Genomic DNA, 17,218 nt, shown 5'->3' on the forward strand with positions numbered 1-17,218 from the left:
GCTCGGAGGGCTGCAGGGGTGCGGACGGTGCGCTGCTGCTGCGCGGGGGGACGGTGGCTGGGGACAGAGGCAGAGAGAGGCGCGGGGTCTGTCTGCCGGACGGCTCGGCCGCGCTGCCTTGCACGGCGCAGGGGGAGAGAAGGGCGAGAGCAAGGGAACTCGTGGGTCACAGTAGACGTAGTTCAGCGGGCAGAGGAGAAGGGGAAGGCGAGAGGAAGAAAACGAGACAAAAGAGGAAGGGCAGAGGCTCGCTGCCTCCTGCGGTCAGATCGATGTCCAGCTAGATCCTGAGTACCGGCTGGGTCGTCCGCCCAAATACCTGCTCTGCACTGTATTGCTGGGCGTGGCGTTATGGGGCACGGTTGGTTTGGGCGATCAGCAGGGGTGTGCTGCTCCCGGCACAGTGAGTTTTCACTGCGGAGGCAGAGGGAGAAACACAGAAGGCCCTGATGCTGTGCTAGCCCTGCTCAGCAGCTGCTGGGACACCACCGTGCTATTAGGTATTGCTTTAGTCACGGCAAGAAGCACTTGCTCTGTCCCACCAAACCAACAGAGGTGGGTCGTGCTGCGGCCCGTGAGCATGAACAGTGCTGGCAGAGAACAGCTGCTGGCTTCTGGACCAGAAGAAGTAAGCAAGATAGAAACTTGAGTTCAGGTGTAACAGGATGTCCATAGGAAGTCTCTGCTGACATCTGCTGGCCTTGAGTTGCAGAGATTTCAGATGCAGATGTGTCTCCACAGTCATCGTAGCCTTAGGGATCATATTTGGACCAGCAATTTTGTTTTAATCTGTTGAGACAGCAACAAGGCTGACAGTCTTCCTCAGCGCTGCTAGGAAGTGCAAACTGGGGGTGCCAGGAAGAGATGACAACAGCTGTGCGAGGTCCATCAGCAGTTATTCCTTGGAGCCAAGGATGTTCAGTATCACTGGTCAGGATGCTCCCTGTCCTCTGATCACTGGGCACAGCAAAGCTCCTGCATCATCAGGTGGAGCACAGCCCTTCAGTTCATCAGGGACATTGAGATGGGAAAGTTGTGGCTGGAAGAGATGGCATGGCCTGAGTTCCTGGTTCCACACAGGTAGAGCATTTGTCTGCTTGCATGTATGTATGTGTGCAGGGGACTGCCAGCTGTGAGCTCTCTGGTTTTGCCTGCAGCCTGTTTATCATCTGATTCTTGTCATAACCAAATGACAAATTGGTGCTGAGTGAGTATGCTGACATGGCTACAGCTGTGGAGCTGCCTTACCTGTACTGCTGGGAGGCTCTGTGTGTAGCACTCATGCACTGCTGAGGGTTGGGGTACTACTAACAAAAAGGCATCCCTGAGTGCACCTGTTCAGCCCACAGCAGGCTGTGGTTGAAGAACTGTGGGGGCAGCTGCAGCAGAGCTGTGTTGCTTAGTACACCACAGGGCACGGCACAGATACTGGAGATGCTGAGCTTTATGTATTGGTTGTTACAGTCATTGACCACAGCATCAATGTGGTGGCTGTTTCTGACTGCTCTTTTGCACAAACATCCTGAACATTAGCTGTATTTTTGACAACAGAAAGAGCTTTCCACAGATGATCAGAATGAAGGTGCTTGCTTAGCTGCCCAAAAGGAAGCAGGTGAAGTAATAAAATATTTATGTTGTGTTGCCACTAGCCTTATGGATAGCCCTATAAACTGTTTCAGTAACATACTCCCTTGTTAGAAAAGAAAGCTATATGTATGTATGCGTGTGTATACATAAAACAAATGTTATGAAATAGATTTTATCTTATATTTTGTAATTTCTGTGACTTATTTTATTTTTACTGCTCAGGAGCTCCTCACAGTGTATTTGAGGAATCTGGAAGCAAGAAAAGAGCAAGAAGCTGGTAACAGAAGGAGTGTAGAACAAGCTGCTGATGATATAAAGGTAAAGCATGATTTGCTACTCTACTAGGTGATCATTTTTGAAGGAGAGACATTTTTCTCTGTCTGAGGCTTTGCAAAGACCCAGACAGGTGCTGCTTCTCTAGGAAGGAGTGTTGAGTATGGAGGCACTCTTATGCTTCATCTATAGGCACATGCTGCTACAAGCAAGCGGCAGCTGTTGGACAGAGTGACACAGCTCCAGGTACTGCTTCAGGAAGAGGAGAGACTGGCAAGAAACGTCATTGATGAAAAGACTCAGCAGGCCCTTGAAGCACATGGTCAGCAGGTGCAGTCCTGTCAAGAAGAGCTTGCAGTCCTGGAGGCATTCTCACGGCGAATCAGAGAGATACAGCAGTGCAGTGATCCTATTCAGTTCCTGGAGGTGGTATTGTGTGGTCTCTTCCCGCCTCTTACCCTCTTAGTCCCTGGTAAACTGCTCTGGTGGCTGGCTTCTGCAGATCCATCCGCAAGGATAATCTTTCTCACTGAATTTTTTGTTTTCTAGCTGTTTTGGTGGACCAGTTTGGTTCCTAATGGTTGGACTGTTAGATTCACGCATTAATTTCAGGTCTAAAGGAGATTCTTTATACTTACAAGCATATATGAAGTGAGAATTAGGCATGCTTGATCATCTTGAACATTAACACTGTATCAAGTCTTTCCTTGGGCAGTGTAATAAGAGTGTCTGAGGACAGACAGCCCTTTCTGGCAGTCTGAGGCTAAGTCCTCTCATTCCTTTGACTGCAAGCAATCCCAGTATCCCTGAGTAGTAGCCATCATTTTGCTGGAGGCAGTGGTTCTTCTCCTTCTGCCTACAGATGAAGGTCCACCTTTTTCTTAATGAGCTGTTAAGAAGGCACAGCCAGCTGTACTTGTTATGGCTTAGTTCACCTCATAACGGAGCTGTTTGCTTCGTGTGTGTGGGAGCTGGGAGGGAAGAATCCATTTGTGCTGCTGACTGTACTCATTTGTTTTTCTGCCCTCAGAAATGCACAGAAATTGAGAAGGAAATGCAGGATTCAAGAAAACCGCCAGAACAGTGGCATCCAGTACCTCTCTCATTTGAGCACATACTCAACCACTATTCATCTCTCATGAAATTTCTTCAGTCCATTCTACAGAAACCACTAGAAGTTCGGCTTAAAGAAGGTATACCTGAGAGAGTGCACTGAATTTTGCGTTCTCCTGATCTCCTAAATAGTGGTCTCTAAGTAGGAGCAAGATCTTCTACTAGATAAACAGAGAGCTGGAAAAAACAGCAACTTCTTAGGCATGGATGCTCTTTTTTGACAGCATTGGTCAAAACGTTGCTATAGCTGTGGTGATGAAGAAACTTGTGCTCTTTTAATTCTAGAAAAGAATTAAGAATGCCTTCAAGTTATTTTGTTGTTCTTCCCAGTTCTATCAGTTATTTCATAACGGATATTTTCTTCCTGTTGAACTTACGCTGTTTTTATCCCTAAACTACCACACCTGCACAACACAGCTGATCTGTCCTCTCACAGTTATTGTTGGGTGTGTATGCTCTGGTGGGACTCGTGGCAGACTTGAGACATTGGGAATGTGTAAAAAATGGACACTTTTTGTAGTTGATGTACTTAGTGATATTTCCATCCCAGTCAATCTGAAAAAAAAAAAAAAAAATCTGTTTTTTCGTACTTTAAAGGTGGGCTATCTTCTTCTTGGAGCTTCTTTGAGCTGATATTTCATCCTTAAATGATGTTTGGCATGACTAAGGCAAGGAGATCCCTAACATAGAGTCACAAAGCACATAATCCTGACAGTAGCTAAGTTATGGGCCAGCAGAGTCACAGTGACCATCAGATTATACTCTGCTACCTTTTAATGATACTTTTTCTGAGAGTTGCAGCCAAAAACAGTAGAGCAGAATGCTGAGGGAAAATATCTGACCAAACCTGAAAGGTTACTACATGATGAGTGGGAATTTACTAGATAGTGCCATGGAGGTGCACTATGACTACTATCTGGAGTTGTCTTGTGTTACCAATTGATAATGGTGTGCTTTTCAAGGTATGGTAGATGCTTACTTGGGGTTGTGCTGGGTTGTGTAGTTTCCTTTGCATCCCAGGATCCAGCATCCCCATGCTATCTAAAGAATGTAAGGAGGAAAACATGTACAGCAAGTGGCCCTTCTCCAGGAAAAGTATCACAGATTGTCTGATGGAAGACAAGATGTGACTCCATGACCTTCCTCAAGGTGTGGGTGGAATTCACAATACATAGGAGAGAAGCAAATAACCCATCTTATTAGATCCCCCATGGTGTTTTATTTTGAAAAGTTTGAGAATAGAGCCATCTTCTTCCATTTACATACTTACCTAAGCTGTCCCCTTTCATCTCTGCCCAGATGTATTCAGTAGCCTTAATGCCACCTCAAAGAGGGAGCCTGGAACAATGCTGAAAACCATGTTTCCTGTTGATCGGATGCTTTTCTTGAAACGTAAGTGTGGTTAAACAAAAGCTAGGGGGCCCCAAACACTTTTGGTCCATCCACTGAAGCAGCCAATGAATGTGCGCTGCCATTATCTTTTCTTTTAGAAGAGCTCTGATGTTTAGGAGGATCAAGTTCTCAGCCTTGCCTGAAAGTCACAATGATTTTTTATACTCCATGTTGGGAAAGAAATTTTAGTTTCTGTCTGTGGAATTTTGGTCCTGTGTTTTTATTCAGAATTATCATCTTGATGCTGTTTGGTCCTTTGTTTTTGTTTTGTTTTCTTTCTCTTAAGCAATTAATTTATTTGCGTTTGCTTGAGATTTAGTAGCAATGTACTTTGTGAAAATCTAAGTTGTTAGGCAAATTTGATGAGCAGAAATCACTAATTTGCACAGCTTTTCATGCTCTTGAAAAGCATTCCCCATTATGTTTTATTTTTAGAACCTTAAGAGTAGAGTCATCTTCTTCCAGTTACACACTTAAGTGGTCCCCTTTGACCTCTGCTTCTAGAAAAGAAGCAGACACTGTAGCCAGGACTTTTATATTGTCCCTGCTTTAAACTGGAGTTCAAGTATCTTTCACTCCCCTTTTCTCTTGTGCTCTGCACAAACTTGGCATCCCCAGCGCTGACCTCTCTGAGGGTGATTTGGGGCCAAAGACAGTCAGTCATTCACAAGAAAGAATCCTGCAGCATGCTCTTTTTGCCTGCATAAATGATTTCCATCTCCTGTCTTTTGTCTCCAACTGTGCACACAGGTGTGCGTTAGTACTTGTGGTATTCACCCATCTAAACACCTATTCAGACTACAGTGAAGCCAATACTAGCTTTTCTGACTTGCATTTCACTACTGAAGTACAGTGATCAAAACGATAAGATGTTGCATGTATGAGACTGAGCCCCATGGTTTTGGAAGTTTTAGTTTGTAACAGTCATAATGCCAGGATTAAAATTATGACGTCTTTCTTTTTATTTAGAGAATTCTTCAGTTAGCACTGCGCATACAATGCCATTTACTTCTCCCTTCATTTGCAGTGTACAGGTACAGTGTGAAGGCTGCAGAATTACCAGCAGTGGGTACTCTAGCATCTTTACACATGCATCACACATCAGCAACTTTTCTGTACGTCTTTGCAAATGTGTGCTGTGATCCTGCCCAGACCAAGACAATCTATTAGTAAAGCCATGTATCAAAGAACACCTATTGGTGCACCACTGCTCTGTGTATTTTAAATATAGCCATTATTAGGAGTCACAGTAAGGCAGAGAGGTGTGAGGTGCAGCTGTATTTTTTAGTCAATATTCATGTGTAGTACTTAGTACTTACTTTCCCAAGGCCTTTAGAATCATAGAATCATACAATCACTCAGGTTGGAAGGGACCTCAAGGATCATCAAGTCCAACCGCAGCCTAACCATAGTACCCTAATTCTAACAACCCTCTGCTAAATCATATCTCTGAGCAGATTTTTTCTGGCTTTCTGTTTCTGTCCTGCTTCATGGTAAAAAGAGTCTGCTGCTGCATTCAGTTGTTTCTGGAGTGTAGTTCCAGGCTGAAAATTTTCTGTTGTAAATGTCATGTTAAGTGAACTGCTGCAAACCTTCTGGGAGGTGGTAGATTGTTTCTTTGCTACGTATACGATGCTTCTGCTTTGAACTGTGGAGACTCTGTGAAACAGATTCCTACCCTGTTTTTCAAAGGAGATCTCACTGGAATGAGGTATCACAACCCAAGGGTCTGCTCCACTGCTGTCTAAAACTCCTAGGCTATCATCATGGTAGCAGTCTCCAACATTCTGCTTATAAGCAGAAGCTCTCAGTGTTAATAGCCTACCTATTTGTATACTTCATCTCATTTGTGAAACACATATACTGAACTAAATATGTCTTTTACTGACCTGCATTAAAGACTATGCAACTTCAAAGCACTGCTGCATATAGACAGTGCAGTGCTTCCTAGTAAAAAATGTCTCTTACTCCTTGCAAAATCACAGTTTCCAAGATACTGTCAGCCGTGGGCTTCTTTGCAGGCTTTTTGTATATAAGTTGGACCTTTTTCGAAGGGCATGATAAACATAGTAAGTACATTTATGGTTTTGATTGCAGATGCAAGATCACCAACCTGGGAATATGATAGCCTTCATCCAAGGCTGAAGTTGTCTGATGACCGTCTTGTAGTAAGCTGTAACTGGAGAAGGATATTTTACCCTTGTGGTCCCCAGAGGTTTGATAAATTATGGCAAGTGCTAAGCAGAGATGCATTCCTCTCTGGGAGCCATTACTGGGAAGTTGACCTTCTTCATGCTGGAGCTGGGTGGTGGATTGGTGCAGCCTACCCTTCCATTGGCAGGAAAGGAGACTCTGAAAGCTGTCGACTCGGCTGGAATAGAGCATCTTGGTGCATTAAAAAGTTTGATCTTGAATACTGGGCATTTCACAAGGGGGAGAGGATCCCTCTCCTGATAGAAGATGATCCTGATCGCATTGGCATTTTTCTGGATTATGAAGCCGGAATCCTTTCATTCTATAATGTTACTGATGGCATGACACATTTGCACACCTTCCGCTGCAAGTTCACAGAGCCAGTTTACCCAGCTTTAAGGCTCTGGGAAGGATCCATTGGAATATGGAAGCTAACATAAGGAATGAAGTAAAATAAAGCCTACTCTCTCATGGTTTTTTGTCTGAAAGCCGCTTTAGTAGTGATTTACATGTATGTTATATGAAAATTCAACTGTGACACTTCTAGAAGTTAACAGGGAAATTCAAGAAAAATCAGCTGTTTTTAAGTAAAGTAGTATCTACCTGTATTTTCAGTGGAGGAGTTTGATCTGCCATTTATAAATGGTGTCAGTGTATCACCTAAAGTGCCTTGCATTTTATTTTTGTACTCAATTCAAACTAACAAAGTAGAAGAAGTCTGGTCAGCGCTTGAAAAATGCTTATTAAAACTCAGATTTGAACCTGAAAACCACTGTCAGGTCTTCTTGTTTACTGATGTTGTTTTTTCCAGCTCCATCCTATTATGAGATAGGAGTTGTTGCACTTGTGCAGGGTATTAGATTAATTTGCCTTGAGTGAGCACTGAAGCAGTGATACTTAATAACCACAAGCTAATCCTATTTTGACAGTCTGAAGTGGGGTTCTGGGTGGCCCTGTTCTTCACACACCAAGAGTGGAAGCAAGAGAAACAGTTTTTCTACCTTTTTAGTAGAAACTGAAACTGGAGAACCCACAGATGCACTGAAAAGACTACGTTAGTGAGGCACTTGTGCTTAAATTATCGTTTCCTATTTCAAGTCTCTTTAACTGTGGCTGGATAGAGATAAATGCACATAAAACTAGCAGAGAGTTCACAAGGATTACTTTTCATCTGCCGTTTCTCTGTAGGGGTAACCATTTATTATTTTTCCCAGTCTAGTTAACAGAGCTCAATTCAGTTAGTGGCCAGTCACCAGTGGTATGTTCCAGGGCTGAGTGCTGGGGCTAGTTTTAAATATTTCTGTCAATGCTTTGGATGAAGGGATAAAGCACTCCCTCTGTAAGTTTGTAGACAATACCAAATTAGGCTGGAATGTTGATCTGCTTGAAGGTCTTGAGTCTCCAGAGGGACCTAGATAGATTGGATCAAGGGTCTAAGTCCAACCTCATGACACCCAATGAGGCCAAATGTTGGGTGTTGCAGTTGAGTTGCAACTCTGTATAGTAGCGCAGGCTTGGGAAAGAAAAGGACCTGGAGTTTTGGTGAACGTGGCTGAATATGAAACAGAAGTCTGCCCAGGTGATAAAGGCCAATGGCATCCTGGCCTATGAATGAAATAGTGTGGGTAGTATGGCTAAGGAAGTGATTGTCCCTTGTCCACACCAAATATTGGACAACACCTCCAACACTGCATGCAGCTTTAGTCCTTTCACTAGGACACTGAGTTGTTCAAGTGTGTGCAGAGAAGAGCAACAAAATAAAGCAGGTGAAAGGACTAGAAAACAAGACATACCAGAACTAACAGAGGGAACTGGGGCTATTTAGTAAAAAAGAGGTTGAGGGATGACCTAATAATGTTATGCAACTATGTGACAGAAGGCTGCAAAGAGAATGTTATCCGTCTCTTCTCTCAGGTTGTAAATTGCAGAACATAAGGCCTCAAGTTGTGCCAGGGAAGGCTGAAATTTTATATTATACATTTTTTCACATAGAGGGTGGTTAAGCACGGGAACAAACTGTCCAGGGAACTGGTAGTGTCCCTATCCCTTGAGATACTTAAGAGAGATATGGACATGGCCGTAGGACAGATAATTTAGTGCCAAGATTTGGTATGCCAGTTTGATGATTGGATGTGATGTTCTTGAAGGTCTTTTCTAACCTAGGTGATTCTATGATTTAAGTCCTGGAAGTCTTTGGAGTCTATGTTTTTATCAGTTTATTGGACCAGGTGTACTGTTCACCTGAACAAGCACTGCTTGAAGCAAGCCAGGTAATTTTTGGTGATTCAAATACTAAAGGCCATTGACTCCTCTCTGCTGCTGGCAAAGGCAAGATCTTACTACAGATTGAAATGCAAAACGAGTTGCTTGTTTTGAAAGCTGGATTTATTTTTTAAACTTGCCATTTAAAAAAATTAAACAGTTGAGTTGTTTCTTAATGTAAGGCAAGCATACTGCATCAGCACTCACAGACTGTCACAAGCACGTGATTCAAACAGTTTCTTCCCAGTTTAAAGACAGAACTACAGACTCTTCAGAGCTGCAGAAAAGTACACATTTGGAAAGTGAACTACTTACAGGCACAGAAAAATAACCATCAAATTCAAGACATTTTACCAATTTATGATTAAGAGGTAGCAATAACCATAATAACCGTAACTAGCAATTGATTCTGTTCACATACAAACACAGACTGATAACACCAATGTGATTTCGTGCTTATCAAGCTAGTTGAGATATGTATTATACCTGCTGCCACCTGGTCTTGCCCAAAGACAATAGGCAAAGGGACTGCACTTCTTACTTGAAAAGCACCTGTATTGCGAGAGTGGAGTGCACAGAAGAGTGCTGGCAATCATGCTGTGATCTAGTCAATGAGGTGATCTAGTCAAGTAGCTAGCTTCAGCTGTTTCAAAGAGCAGTGTGTGGGGGAGGAGGGGGAAGAATTCCAACACAGCATCTTTGTACAAAAAGAAGGCTGCAAAATCTTTACTAGCATTTGATTTCTTACCTGAGCAGCTGTCCTCACATACAAATAGAGAAGCTGCACAGCAGAATTTATTAGGATGCCAAGATTCAGTAAGCTGACAGATGCTTTTGCCAATTTCTGGAAGCACAGATTAAATTTACTTCCACTGATCCACATTGGGTGAATTTTGCCTCATCTAGCTTGCTGTCTTGCCTTTCAGTTTATAAAAAGTACAAAAAGGTTCTTTTTCAAGCTCCTTATATGGGAGCTGTCTCCATATCCAATTCAGTGACTTTGTTGGTACTGCCTTTGAGAAGGTAAGTGCATACTGGAACCTAGCTTTCCTTAAGGAGCTAGCTTTTGAAAGATTGGCACCACAGGAATAGATTATTATCTCCCTTCTCTATACTGCTGCACTTCCGTGAGTTTGTCCACTTCTATTCCTCAAGCAGGTTCCTGCCACCCATTCCTTTAACTTGAGACTTTTTTTAAATCTTAAGACATATCTTAAGAACAATCATATTGCATGCGTAAAACTGTCTGTTTAGTTTAGGTAATTCTTCTCTTTGCATTTAACAAGAACTTGCATCCCATATTCATGAGATTAAAGGAAATGGCAGAAGAGAGACTTTACAGTAAAAGAACAATTCAAGTATAGACAAATTATTAGGATTAGTGTATTCTTATCGGAAAAAGAAAGCTAGAAAAAAGTAGACCTTGGTCACCATAATAACCATAACTAGCAATTGATTCTGTCACAGACAAACGCAGACTGATAACACCAATGTGATTTCGTGCTTATCAAGCTAGTTGCTAGTTGGCAAAAAATCCAAATTAATTGAAGTGGAATGGAAGAGGAGGAACATGGTATTTTCTAGACACAGTACAGTGCAGTTTCTAATAAAATTGCTTTTCATAATTTATATCCCCTAGTTGCGAAAACTTCCTGCAGAACAAACCCTGAAAATGTAATCTTCTTAGATCCTTTCTAACCCACCATGTCACTATACTTAAACATGCTGTGCAGTAGGACAGACTGACATCATAAAATATCAAATGGAGAGCTTTGGTTTAGCACTTCACTTTTTTGACTGCCTGCTCAGTGATGGTTTCATCTTCTTCAATTGTTGTCTTTGCCTTCTGGCCCACCAGATCAAAGATAGTTTCTGGAGCAAAACCCTTAGGCTCTCCCACTTTCACTGTCAGCATGTCAAGTGTCAGTACGGTTCCTTCAGGAATGGTCACTTTTGCCACAACAGACTTCCCCAGCTACAGAGGAGAAAATAAAAAACAACATATAAGTCAAACACAATCATAGGCACCAGAAGTGGACCAAAAGATTATAAGCTATTTGAGAAAGGGTTGCCCACCCCGTTGCTTAACTTCTTAACTTCTTCCACGAGAAGCTTGAGTTAGTATGGAAATGTTTACTGTAACAAGGCTGATGAAGTCTTTTCTGAATTCAGACAATATCTCATTGGCATTTCCCAGTTCAGAATGGACGGAATCTGAGTAGACTGATGAGCATTCTAGCTTCATGTAAACACAGCTTGTGCATTCACACCTATTTAGCGCTCAAGGAAGTTAATCACAGGGAACATCCATGAAACTCCGCTGAACTTAACCGTCAGAAATGGCACTTGATAAGAAATGCGGTCTGCATAAAAGTTACAGTGCAGTGTGTGTTCTGCTCCTTTGCAGTGGAAAATTTATTATTGTGCAGAGGCAAAACACTGCAACAAAAACTGAGACCGTCAGACCACAAACCCAAGTATTGGCTGCTGTTTTTCTGCATGGGAGTTACTGACGGTGAATCAAAAGCAGGAGTTACCTTTTCATTGCAAGCCATTTCACAAGGCAGGAGCTGTTTGATTGGAGAACCCATTGCTTTTTCCACAGTACGGATGGCCTTCACTAGCTCTGCCAGCTCCTTTGGCTCCAGGGAAGCCTGGTGGTCACTTCCTTTCCATGTTTTGTCGAGAGTCACGTGACGCTCCACCACTTTTGCACCCAGAGCAACAGCTGCCACCGAAATGGCAATGCCAGTTTCGTGCCCCGAATAGCCAATGGGGATGTCGGGAAAAGCTGACTGATACGCCTGGAATCACGATAGAGTTGGTCTCAGTTGCCAAGGCAGCAATTTCAAAGACAGAGCAAATTTAACAATAATAACTGCAGTGAAGATGCGGGCAGTTTCCATGCCACAAAACAAGCTGTTGGTTACGCTGAGGAAGAATTTCCAATTGAATGGTCACAGTGTGTTACCAACCACTCTGTTTTAAGAAGTTCACTCCATTGTGTTCTGAGAAGTTCACTGTGATTATCAATACTGACAATGAGAAAGACTCCTTCTACTCTACAGCTTCTCTCATGCTTTTCTTTTTAATTTGTTTGTGCTCTTCAAGGTCTTAAAAGCCCACCCCGCTGTAAGTTGTGCAAATGGAGTTTTTTTCATTCAAGAACCCAACACCTTGTTAAGCTTAACCTGTGTTCAAAGTAGATGGTGCACCTTCCCATGTTTCAAATCTGAAGCGGTCCTTTCAGCATCACACAGAGGAGTTATTCACTCCTACAGGCAGTTAAATACGGTCACGTCCAGATATACTCAAGCTAACAAATACTGCCCAGTGCATAAAGCTGGGCAAATGTTTGAACGCTGGCCGACCTGGGAACTGCATCGGTACCAGGCACATCCAAGCAATAATTTCAAAGGAAACTACAATCCATTTCCTCTCACAGATCTGATATTCACACAAAGCCTTTTTAGTGGAATTATCTGGTTGAGCTCCCAGCTGAGAGGCACATCCTCAGTTCCATACACCCTCCTGGAGGTGAGGTAACTGTACACATCCTTTTCTTTCCTTTTCAAAGCTTACGCTCACCCTTCAGCCTCCCTTCTATTCAACTGCAAAGCCCCAACAAAAATCTCTCTTATCATATTCCATAAAGCCAAGTTCTGCCAAAAGAGGACCCAATTAATAGTTTTACTTCAAGGCCAAGATGAATGAGAGGACCATAATGCACTTTCCCACTTCTCAGAAGCAAACTCGAGCATGCGTAAGACCTGGAAACAGAACTCAAAAGAAGTGCATAGGCCTTCTGTGGTACTGTGCCAATGGCACTCTTACTTATTCACTGACCGATATAACACGGAGATTGACATCCTCGGGCTGAAGCGGGTAGGCACTGGTGCACTGCAGGAAGCAGAAGTTTGGATTGATGGGCTTCACAATCTGATACACCTGGTGCATTGTGTTCATCGACTGCATCCCGCTGGAAATCACCATTGGGCGTCCTAGCCATTAAAAAAAATGTTTTGCCTAGATTTCAAGTTTAGATCCCTAAGAAATCTGCACAAGCTTAACTGAAGCTCTGCAATGCATTTGGTTGAACTAGAAAAGGAAGATGGGTGATTTTTTAATTTTTTCCTGAAATTAAGCGAAGGGAATACATAATAACTGAACTGGTGAGACACTGTGAAACCAGCAAAGTTTACTGAGACTGGGTTCCCCAGTTCATGAAAGACAGGGAAATTCTAGGGAGAGTCCAGTGGAGGGGCACAAACGTGATGAGGGGCCTGGAACATCTCCTCCACAAGGAAAGGCTGGGAGACCTGGGGTTGTTCAGCCTGGAGAAAGCTAAAAGGGGATCAATTGAAAATGGGCATGAGTCAAATGGATGGGGCCAAGCTCACTTCAGTGGTGCCCAGTGCAGAACAAGGGGCAGCGGCACAATCCAGAACATAATAAGTACCATCTGAGCACAAAGAAAAACTTCTTTACTGTGACTGTGACAGAGCAGTGGAATGGGCTACCCAGAGACACTGTGCAGTCTCTTTCTCTGGAGATATTCAGAACCTACCTGGTTATTTTTCTGTGCAACCTGCTGTAGCAAATGTGCTTCAGCAGGCAGTTGGATGATCGTCAGAGGTCTCCTCCTGCCCCTACAACTTGTGATTCCGCAAATACTGCTCAGTAGATAATGCTTACCTTTCTTTGCAGTCTTTTCCAAATATGGGAAATTGTTTGTATCTCCTGATCCTACTTTGAAAAATGGAACATCTAGTTCATGAAGAAATTCTACAGCCATCTGCAAGAAAAATAAATAACAATCACTATTTTTCAACATACCAATTCAACTGGGTTAATGACAGAGAAGAACCATCAACAAGCCAACCCTGCAAAATAGCAAAAGCAAAGTTGAATTAAATAGGGCACGTATACATAACCCTCAAATTATACTAGTCCAGAATATATAAGGTACTAAATAAATGGAAATATGCACCATTCTGCTTCTGGAGGTTGGTCTGCAAATTAACAGTTAGGAAACTCTGGGTCAAACAAGTGACTAGATTTCAAGATTGACACTGACAACGTGGCTGGATTTTTCTGTCAGATATCTTTACAACAACGGTGTTGTAAAGGTGCTTTCTACAAATACTAAGCCAGAATTTCTGAAACTGTTGTTAAAATACTCTTAGTACTATGGAGGCAAGTAGTAAGAACATTATTGCTTCCTTCCAAAAAATAAGTAATGCACAGACATAGCAAAAATCACATTTGTATAGTGAAATATATGGCTCTATCCCTCTACCTGCTATGTATTCTATTAATCATCAGAATCAAAACCAGAAAAATATTGCATGTTTGAAATCCATAGAATTTTATTCTTAGCCTTCTATTTTGTAATTTGATACTAGGTAGGGTGTACATTCCCCTTTCAGAAAAGATGACTCTGAAACTATCACATAAGCACATGAAAGATCTCACATAGCAAGCGATATTAAAATCCTTCACTCGCACCTGAGAGAAACAATGAGACAGTCACCTAACTTTGTCCCCCTTTCAATCATACCACAAACAATTCTAGTTTCATTGGCTGATTCTTTGTTGCTGCCAAATATATTTAGCACTAGAAAAAGAAAGAGGTAATGTTCGGAAGAGATACATGTTTCATTTTTCTATAATCGTTGATGGAGGTTCAATTGCTTGTATCTAGGATGTATAACGTCCCTTTAATAAAGTTTATTCGTTAAGATACATTGGGCATAAAGACATACTACAAAGCCATAGACTGAATTCAAGGAGATTGCACAAAACAAAGTACAACATTTGGACACAGTATCTAATACTACTGTTCATAGGATGACTATCTCCTAAAAGTCGGCAGCTTTTTCGTAAGGATTTCATGAGCAGGCCCAGCTTGAGCAGCAGGACTGGACCAGACAACCTCCAGAGGTCCCTTCCGACCTCAACCACTCTGTGTAATTTCAAGCAGTAGAGACAAGGCTAGAGGGAGTGGTTCAATGGGATCCTGTTCCATCTCCGGTACATTCTGGAACAGAGCAGATGCAGGACTTGCCTGTAGTCTTCGTATTTACTTCACACGTCACTTTACAGAACTTCCTCATACAATTAAACACACATTTTAACTTCCTGACATACCTGGGGTTCCAGAAATTACTCTCAATTTACAGAAGGTAACAATACTACATCAATCTATGCAATGTCTACAGCAAGTTCAAAGAACTGTGGCTAGCAGAAACACTGCTGAAGTGTCAGCAGCTATGTGAAGAAACTGCTGTTCAAAGAATGATGTCAGTACTGCTAACCGACTGATGAGGTAACAAGCTTGGGAAGCATCTTGAGAAAAATAAGGTGGAAAGTGAACTTTACTACCACATCTCACGCATTTTGCATTTCACTACAATGTCAGAAAAGGACCTGATTTTTCACTCCAAAAGCACACAGGTGTTTAAGATCTTAGATATGGAAATCCAAAATGAACAGTTTAAATTTTCTGTTCTTAAACGAAAGAACAGAGAAAGCGTTGCTATTCCACAGACCCCTCAGACATTAAGATACCAATTAAATAAATATCACAAACACCTTCTCTTCCCTGATCTATTTCTGAGCCCATGGCGACCAACTATTGCAATACATGCAGAACATCCTTTCATCTGTCAGACATCCAAAATAGGCTTTTTTTACAGAGTTTGATAGCTGCATGCAGCTGGGGAAGTCAAGGATTTCAGCCAACAGAACAGTGTGTTAAAAGAAACGGTGAGAATGGCCAGAGGACTAGAAAAGACAAGGGAAAAAGCTCAAAGGAATTGCAATTCCTTAATCCAGGGAGTATTAAAAAAAAGGAGATTATAATGTTGTTCAAATAAAATAAAATGAAAATAGGAACTTCTATGTCAGATGAAGAATTACAAGAAAGGAGATTAAACTGATGGGTCAGCAATTCTCTCTGATGGTAAGGAAAGCAAGGCACAGAACAGATTACTTTTGGACATCAGATAAAAACCATCTCATCCCATCCTGGGCAAGGCTACTTGCTGGTGAGCCTGCCTTAGGGAAAAAGTGGCAGGCTTACTTCTAGACGGTTTCTTTCAGTTTGTTTTCTTCATTTTCTAGGCCACGAATTAAAGTAAAATAATACATAACCTTCACTCTGTGTTGAGGTTTAACTACTACCTGAATTTTCCTGCCTACACATTTCAATCATACACTGCATTTATTAAAGATCCTCTCCATGTTGAAGGAAAAAGGAGTGTAACCATTTTTGATGTTTAGAAACATAAGCTTAAATCTAGTAAACAGAAATAAACGAAAAAAATAGTGAAAAGATTGGTATTAAGTAGAGAAAAAAAAATCTATAGAGGAAAGTCTGACATAATCACAGTGGATACACAAGTGAGCAGGAGAACTATATCAGTCTAGTTTCCTCATTTACAAACTCAACATCTACATGCACTTGGTGGACTTTTTATGTAAGAACTGTAAGGGGCAAACAAGATATGCAACAGCTGCATTTTGCATCACACTGTGTGGTGTACATACCTCATCCATGCCAGAAGCCGTGAAGAAAATCCCAACCTCCTCCGCGTACTTCTTCAGCTCTCTGTACTGGTCGTGACTGAACTCCAAGTGGCGCTTGTGCTCCCCGTAGGTCTTCCCCCAGGAGTGTTTTGAGGTGTACGGCCTCTCTAAGGCTTTTTTGTTGAATTTGTATTCCAGTTCGCTCTTCTGAAACTTAGCGCAGTCTGCCCCACAGTCCTGCAAAAGAAGCTGGGTCACTCACAGGAGCAGCGCAACCGGTCCTAGTGTGAACACGCAAAAGCTGTGCAGGTAGCGGCCGTCTGCATCGCAGCGCTCACACCATCGTGCCACCGGTGAGAACGCAGAGCGACTCTGCCCGTGGCTCTGAACGCATTTTGCTCCGGTTTCTCCGGTGACGATGCGCAGTTTCCAAACACAGGTCCAACCAACACTAAATTTTCGAAAGGCTTTTCTGTCTGACGGGGTGACTGAAGCATTACTCCAGGGGAAGTCAACACACGAACGCGCTAAGGCAGCCGAGGCAGACCGACGCGCAGCGCTCGGAGCCGCACCGTACCCACACCTGGGTGCGGCACACGGACCGCCGCCGCCCCCCGCAGCTGCGCGCAGTGCGCGAGGCGGACACCAGCCCAATGCGAGCACGGCGCAGTCACGAGCCGTCACGCACCGACCGGCGGCTGCGAAACGCTCTTTTTGTTGCCTCTCACCACGACCTCATTCTCCAGCCGCTCACCCGCAACCAGCCCGCTCCTCCCGGAGTGAGCCTGGGGCCCGCTCCCACCTCTCCCCCCCGCAGCAGCTGCCCGCGGCGCTCCCCATTGGCACCTTGGCCATGCGGATCATGCGC

The 17,218-nt window shown here is 43.0% G+C and overlaps 3 protein-coding genes across 3 annotated transcripts in view; 2 read left to right on the forward strand and 1 right to left on the reverse strand.

The window, feature by feature from the left end:
• The window catches only part of CPLX1 (complexin 1), a 540,694-nt gene that overhangs the window by 230,794 nt on the left and 292,682 nt on the right, over positions 1 to 17,218 (forward strand). The window lies entirely within an intron of this gene.
• TRIM14 (tripartite motif containing 14) lies at positions 1,738 to 7,339 on the forward strand (the record flags this gene model as incomplete). Its single annotated transcript, XM_031557344.1, has 5 exons — positions 1,738 to 1,905; positions 2,053 to 2,286; positions 2,891 to 3,053; positions 4,273 to 4,365; positions 6,463 to 7,339. Coding segments are annotated over 5 exons (1,194 nt in total), but the record flags the coding sequence as incomplete, so codon positions are not given.
• Positions 8,926 to 17,212, reverse strand: NANS (N-acetylneuraminate synthase). The gene is made up of 6 exons (XM_010725937.3): positions 17,197 to 17,212; positions 16,372 to 16,587; positions 13,516 to 13,615; positions 12,667 to 12,821; positions 11,358 to 11,624; positions 8,926 to 10,795 (listed from the first exon to the last, which is right to left on the reverse strand). Exons 1-6 carry the CDS (start codon positions 17,203 to 17,205, stop codon positions 10,598 to 10,600), a joined length of 945 nt encoding a protein of 314 aa, XP_010724239.2. The 5' UTR covers positions 17,206 to 17,212; the 3' UTR covers positions 8,926 to 10,597.

This window comes from Meleagris gallopavo, chromosome Z, assembly GCF_000146605.3.
Source record: "Meleagris gallopavo isolate NT-WF06-2002-E0010 breed Aviagen turkey brand Nicholas breeding stock chromosome Z, Turkey_5.1, whole genome shotgun sequence".
NCBI lineage: Eukaryota > Metazoa > Chordata > Aves > Galliformes > Phasianidae > Meleagris > Meleagris gallopavo.

Coding starts and splice junctions, on each gene's coding strand:
- NANS (XM_010725937.3), bottom strand. Junction 12,822..13,515: donor GGAAAAGACTGCAAAGAAAG/GTAAGCATTATC, acceptor TTTAATGGCTAG/GACGCCCAATGGTGATTTCC. Junction 11,625..12,666: donor TCAATCTCCGTGTTATATCG/GTCAGTGAATAA, acceptor TCGTGATTCCAG/GCGTATCAGTCAGCTTTTCC.